Raw genomic sequence first — 7,556 nt, forward strand, 5'->3', positions numbered from 1 at the left:
ATATATATATATATATATATATATATATATATATAAATATATATATGTATATATATCATCATCATCATCAATGTCTGTTGTCCATGCTGGTATGGGTTGGACAGTTTGACCAGGGCTGGCAAGCTGAGGGTCTGCACCAAATTCTAGTCTGATTTGGTATGGTGTCTACGGCTGGATGACCTTCCTAATGCCAACCACTCCAAGAGTGTAATGGGTACTTTTACATGCCATCGCCACAGGTGCCAGATGTGTGACATAACTATCTGCCACAACTATGATTTCACTTGGTCTGATGGGTCTTGCACCTGTGAGGCCCAGCATTTCAAGATCATACTTCACCACGTCATCCCATGTCTTCCTGGGTCTACCTCTTCCACAGGTTCCCTCCACAGTTAGAGATCGGCACTTCTTTACACAGCTGGCCTTGCCCATGCACATCACATGACCATACCAGTGCAGTCGTCTCTCTTGCACACTATATCTGATGCCTCTTATCCTCAACTTTCCTCTCAAAACACTTAGTCTGTCATACATGCACACTGACTGACATTGCACATCAAGCAAAGCATACTAGCTTCATTTCTTTCAAGCCAACACATCCTATAAATGTATATATGTATATATCTAATTGTTTAGACTAATAGGTATTTGTCATTTAGTGTGTTGATATGTTGAGTAAAGCACTAGCACAGTTTGGGCTATCTGGTGTCATCTGCAGTTGGGTTATATTTCCATTGGAGCTACTTCAGGAATTCTGCAGTGTTGATTGAGATAATAATCGATTAATGAAACAGAGGATGTGTATGAAAATCATTTCGACCCATCCTTTACGTGTGGGATAATGTACATCATATTGTGTTACATCAATTTTTCAGCCTGAGTCACATCAGGTACATGCATACATAAAGTGGTGTCCCACTACAAATATTGAGCTCAGACAGTCGTGTCGGTCTTTGCCTGCTTCATTAGGGAGTGAGGTTTTGCTATCATTGTCCTCATGTTAAATATTCATAACAAATAGTTGTAAATATAAAAATATAAATTGTAGAAAAGAAAAGAGGATATAAAAGAGAAAGTGTGTTGAAAAGAATATAGACAGGGTGAGACCTGCTAACAAAGGATTAGATATAGATAGGGTGAGGCCTGTTAAGGAGAGATTAGATTGCATTAAGTTTAAAGAGAAGGATGAGTACTACAATTCTAACATAGGGGAGGGGGTAGGGATGTGTATGGGCACATACATACACATTCACACACATACATGCACATATACACACACAGAGACATAGGCGCCCACATACACCCTTACCCATGTAGGCCATAAGCTCTTACAGTCCTACGATAAATGATAAATCAATAAATGATAAATCTCGGAAAATACATACAGTAAAAGTCTGTCATCACAGCTATTTTGAGATGAAGATGGGGATCTGGGTAGGTGTCATGTGGGAGACTGTGTGGTGTGTGCTTTAACAATAGCACACTGGATTGTTGGTTCGTCCATTGGTCACAGATGACCAGACACACTCGTATGTATATGATTATATGTATAGACACGTGTACACACTCATAATGGCATATTTAACTCTATACAAAACACCAATGTGTGTGTATATACACATATACACACACATACATACATATATACACACACACATCTACACATGTGCACACATATATCAATACATACATACATATACATACACTCATATGCACACTGTGGTATAAGTTCATATATATGTACCTATACATTTGCATGCATGCACACATACACCCATACATATACATGTCTTTGCATGCCAGTACGTGTGTATATATTTCAGTGTGCATGCACGCATTAACACACATGCATTCACACATACACCTACATATGTGTGTGTGTGTGTATCTATATATACATACATACATACATACATATATATATATATATATATATATATATATATATATATATATATATATATATACATATTTCTGTATATTTATACATGTGTGTGCATATATACATATATTTATATAATGTTTGTTGCCACTTCAACATGGCTGTTCTGTATGAACTGATATTACTACCTTTTTTAACCCCATTTTTAACCATTGAGGATGGGCAAAAATAGCCCGAAACCAGACAGTCTGGTTGTCCTGTCATGTCGCTAAAAGATGGTAGGGGTTCACTCCCCTGTTTGCAATATATATTAGGTGCAGATTGCATTGATAACCAGCTAGAGGAGGCTTCCTTTTGGGGCTAAAACTGATAGTGACGATGGCTCGTATGGAACAGACATGTTGAAGTGGCAACAAACATTACTTCTTAGTATAGTTACTACTGTGTGTATAATGTATGCATATAGATATATATATTCCTTTATTCTGTTTCAGTTGTTTGACTGTGGCCATGCTGAAGCACCACCTTTAGTTGAACAAATCAATCCCAGAACTTATTCTTTGCAAGCCTGATACTTATTCTATCGGTTTCTTTTGCCGAACCGCTAAGTAACGGGGACATAAACACACCAACATCGGTTGTCATGCAATGGTGGGGGGACAGAGGCACACACACATATACATACAATGGGCTTCTTTCAGTTTCCGTCTACCAAATCCAGTCACAAGGCTTTGGTTGGCCCGAATCTATAGTAGAAGACGTCACTTGCTCAAGGTGCCACACAGTGGGACTGAACCTGGAACCACGTTGTTGGAAAGCAAGCAATGCTTGCATCTCTCTCTCTCTCTCTCTCCATATATATATATTGTATCTATATGTACATGTAGATGAAGGTATGTACATACATGTACATATATATGCATATACTCATATATTGTTTATATATATATATATATATATATATATATATATAAAGAGAGAGAGAGAGAGAGAGAGAGAGAGAGAGAGAGAGAGAGAGAGAGAATTTAAAGCTAATTTAATACTTTACTGCTCTATACTTTAGAGTGTGTTTATTATTCGTACTTGATACATTGACGTACACATACCCATATGTGCATGTGTGTGTACGTCAATGTATCATATATCCGAATAAGAAGCGCACTCTAAGGTATAGAGCAGTAAAGTATTAAACCGCTAAACTCTATGACCAGACTTTTGTGCTTTAATAATGGATAGATAGATAGATAGATAGATAGATAGATAGATAGATAGACAGACATATATATATTTAAGTATAAGATAAATATATAGTCGTGTGTGCGTGCATATATATATATATGTGTGTGTGTGTGTGTGTGTATGTATGTATGTATGTAAGTATATGTAATAGCTTGTAGTCCATTTGTTCTCTCGTACCTATTGTTTTTGTCCATGAACATGTTTACATTTATTTAGTAATAACCTTTGCATATGTGTGTGCATGCCTATGTCGCTGTTTTTAATATGGACTGTTGTTGTGGTTCCCTGTAACAGCACATACTACTACTACGACATATATTTATATAAATGTGTGCACATTTATATTTGTGTGTCTGTGAATTATGAAAGGAGGGGTGTGGAGCACGAAACAACATTTTTGTTAATGAATGTTTAACTAACATAGCCACGAAATAGTGTGTGCGCGCGTGCGTGTGTATTAGAACGATTTATAAACTTCCCAGTTGTATGTTTATTTCTACATCGAGAAAGACATCTCGCTGTGTGTGTGTGTGTGATGTATTGTTTGTTTTTATGTTCAGTTATAATAAAAGCAATTTTACATTAATCTGATGTGTTACTCTAGATCGACGATGGCTTAGCTGGCCAAAACTTCGAAGTCACTGTCGATAATATTCTTGTGTAAGAATATATATATATATATATATATATATATATATATATATAAAAACTGGGGAATATTAATATATATACTACTCTACATTTTATAGTGTTTCTTCTTTCGGATTTGTTTTCTTACATATATATGTATATATATATGCACGCATACACACACACACACACAGTATGTGTCTAGTGAATGTTTGTTAATGTGGAGAGAGTGAGAGAGGTGGAGAAGAAGGAGTAAGAGCGAGAAGAGGGAGAGAATGAGAGACAGATAGACAAACAGACAGGCACAGACACTGGTGTATTGTTGCAGTTGAGAAGCAAGCAAGAAGCAGCCAATTGATTCAGGGTATTTTCGAATGTTTAGTATTTAGAAATTATGTCTGATCACAGAATAACCTTTAACTTACTGTAGAGTGAGAGAGAAGGCTGGGGTAGTAGAACTATTTGTAAATTAGGGTGTAGGTTTAGGTGGCTCCCATCATGAATAAATTACAGGATTCCAGTCTATGTGTGTGATGAGTGACTTTTACTTACCCGTGGTAATGGTTTTCTCGGTTGGCATACTGCTAAAAGACACGGTCTTCTTCCTCAGTGATTTGCGGCTGCTGTTTTTGATAATGCTGCTCCTTCGCGGCAAAGTGGGGAGACTTTCGGACTCTTCTTCAGACGGTACCTCTTGGTTGCTACAAGACGAACAGGTGGGTGGTGGCGGTTGTAATAAATTGCTGTCGTTGGGAGCCGGGGCACTCCGCGAGGAGAAGTTGTTTGAAGTCTCGTCCATCTGCGCTGTACCCCCATTAACCGAGTAATGATGGTAACAGTCTGAAAGTTGAGCGTAGGATTCGTTTGATGTGACGCTATCCTTTCGCGATATATAGGACGATGTCGAGACATCGCTGCCCACTTGGTCGCTGTTGGGGAATGGAGGATTAAGAGAGGAGGGTGCAGGGTCGCTGGTTGGAGGCGGTACGACGCCGTTTAAGAACACTTCATCGTGTTGGCTTTCTTCATTACTTGAGGTTTGTTTAGTTACTGGAAGAGCAGTAGCTGTGGCCGAGGTAGTTACGGTAGTTGTAGTTACAGGGTTGGGCACGTTGAAGTAGAATGGTCCTTGAGACGGACAGATTAAACCATGAGACATTGGAGAAGCTGGAGGATGAGGGCTATAAGACTGATGATGGCAACAATGGTGTTGATTGTGATCGAGTTGCTGCTGCTGCTGCTGTTGTTGTTGTTGTTGTTGGCAATGATACTGGTGGTGCGAGGTTTCTGTGTCAGTGGCCGATGGTGAAGGCCTCGGGCTAGTTACAGATTCAGCCTTATTATGTTGACCTTCTAAGTTCGTATGAGACGAATGAATGCAGGTACAAGAGAGGTTGTTTGCTCTGGCTAAGGACACGGCAGCATTGTCGCCGTCTGCTTGTGTCGTCGGATGAGGAGAAGCAGACTTGGTGCTGCCAATGTCACAGACTCCAACACTGCAACAACTGTAAGACGCTGTGGAGGCGACTGTCACCGCCGAGTGGGCAGGAAGAAGAGAAGAAGGTGGTGGTGGTGGTGAATGTGATTTGAGAAGCGAGTGGTTGTTGGTATCCATCATCACAGGAGGAAACACGAGTGGCGGAGATTACGCTTGGACAGCTGCGATTTAAGGTCAACCTAAAAGAGAAGACAGAAGAAAACAATAACAAGGGGACAAGAAAAGAAACAGGGGAAACGCGCGCGTACCGAAACATGGCACACACACACACACACAACAAATAGACAGATACGTTAACATACACATAGTAACACACAGATATACACTTAACATATAAACAAGTCATACACATATACACACTTATTAACATACACATGGTTACAGATACACACATACTCACTTATTAACATATAAACAGTCACGAATACACATTTATTAAGTCTCACGCACACATAAACACACTAACGGCATTCTTTCGCAAACACACTAACATATAAATATCAAGTCACACACACAGATACACATTAGCACAAACACAGTCACACACGGATATACACTCATTAACACATAATCACACACCGAACATACACACACTACAATACTATGTCCGTAAAGACATTTCCACGCTTTGAGACTTGTTTAAAAAAAAAGACTATATATGGATGTATGTGTGTGTGTGTGTGTGTGTGTACATACATTAATATGCAGAAATTGAGACATGCATATGCAAAAACAAGCACATATATACACATGCAGACATGTACTACAAACACACACACACATAGCCCTATATATACACCCACATACATCGAGAAAGCATTGTAAACATTTGACTTTCGCTATTTCTTCCCTGAGAGCATTGGTTTTACTGTTTAAACATTCACTAAATCTTTAACTTAGTCAATAAACAAACACACATACATACATATTTGTACAACACGTGTGTGTTGGGTGTGTTTGTGTGTATAATGGTAATAATAATTAAATATAGATTGACAGACAGACAGATAGATAGATAAACTGATAGAAGTATAAAATTTAGTCAGATTTGTGGTGAGAGTTTGGGATGGGAATGTGAAAGATGAAAATTGCAAGTAAACGACGGTCATTTTTTGTTGTATTGATTGTCTGAAGAGACTGAAAGACTGTCTATGGAATCAAGAAGGTACAGGTAGAAGAAAGAAGATATTAGTGGTTTTACTTGCAGGAATTTCTATGGACTGATGATGGACTAACAAACAACCCACTACATTTCTAAGCATCGCCGTTATTATCATGTATCATCATTCTTATATAAGTAAAGCTATACATAAGAAACCAAGCATGGACATCTCAATAGGAACATAAAATATAATAACAATAATATATGAATATTATATTATATTATATAGAGATATATTTATACAAACCATGTGTTTATGGTACGTCTGAAACGGTACAGCTGGGAGATCCGCGGTTTTGAAACGATAGAGATATCATCATAGTCATAATAATTACACTTACGAATTGTTGCAGTGGCTTCTATACCATCTCTCTCGCTCGCTCCCTTTTTAATTACCTAGATAGATAGATAGATAGATAGATAGATAAATGACTCTTGATCTCTCCGTCTGACCCTCTTTCTGTCTATCACATTATCCTTGTCCGCGCACTCTCTTCCAACTCTTCTACCTTACTACTCTTTCTTTCTCTCTCTCTCTCCTACTCTATGACACTATATTCACTCTCACTCTCTCTCTCCTACTCTATGACACTATATTCACTCTCTCTCTCTCTCGTATAGCCTTTCTATATATCTATCTCCTCTGTTGGTTTAGGTTTTAATATGTAACTTCTTTCCCCTCTCTCAATCACTTTAAACTTGCTCACATCTTTTTTTCCTTTTCTCTTCTTTTCATGCCTTTTATCTCCTTACATACACACATTCTCTCTTTCTTGCTTTTCTTCAATGTATTTACGCCTTCTCTCTCACTCACACTTCTCTCGCAATCACTCACTCATACTCTCTATTTCTCACCTCACTCCTTCAATCACTCATTAATGCACACATTCTCTTTAGCTTCTGTTTTTCACACTCACTCACTAATCATAACCTCTCTTTTTCTCAGTCACTCATACATACACTTTTCCTCACTCTAGTTCTCTCTCAATCTCTCGGTAGTGGTAAAATCTCTCCGCGCTGAATCCAATGACACATACACAGACGCACACACATATCACAAATATACATTTATAAAACTATACACATACACACATACAAATACACACGCATATGTATGTGTGTCTATGCGTGTGTGTGTATATATA

At 38.2% G+C, this 7,556-nt stretch overlaps 1 protein-coding gene across 4 annotated transcripts in view; it reads right to left on the reverse strand.

Annotated features, from left to right (window-relative positions):
• LOC106870770 (inactive phospholipase C-like protein 2) overlaps window positions 1-7,556 on the reverse strand; it is a 196,819-nt gene that overhangs the window by 188,097 nt on the left and 1,166 nt on the right. Inside the window, exons 1-2 of one of the 4 annotated variants that reach the window (XM_052976010.1) lie at window positions 6,753-7,258; window positions 4,304-5,428 (exon numbers count right to left, since the gene is read on the reverse strand). In XM_052976010.1, coding sequence (XP_052831970.1) covers window positions 4,304-5,369 — 1,066 coding nt within the window. In that variant the 5' untranslated portion in view covers window positions 5,370-5,428; window positions 6,753-7,258. Of the gene's footprint in view, window positions 1-4,303; window positions 5,429-6,658; window positions 7,259-7,556 lie in introns of those variants that run through there. The other 3 variants (XM_052976012.1, XM_052976009.1, XM_052976011.1) reach the window with 3 other exon arrangements.

The sequence above is a fragment of the Octopus bimaculoides genome, chromosome 23 (genome assembly GCF_001194135.2).
Source record: "Octopus bimaculoides isolate UCB-OBI-ISO-001 chromosome 23, ASM119413v2, whole genome shotgun sequence".
Classification (NCBI taxonomy): Eukaryota; Metazoa; Mollusca; class Cephalopoda; order Octopoda; family Octopodidae; genus Octopus; species Octopus bimaculoides.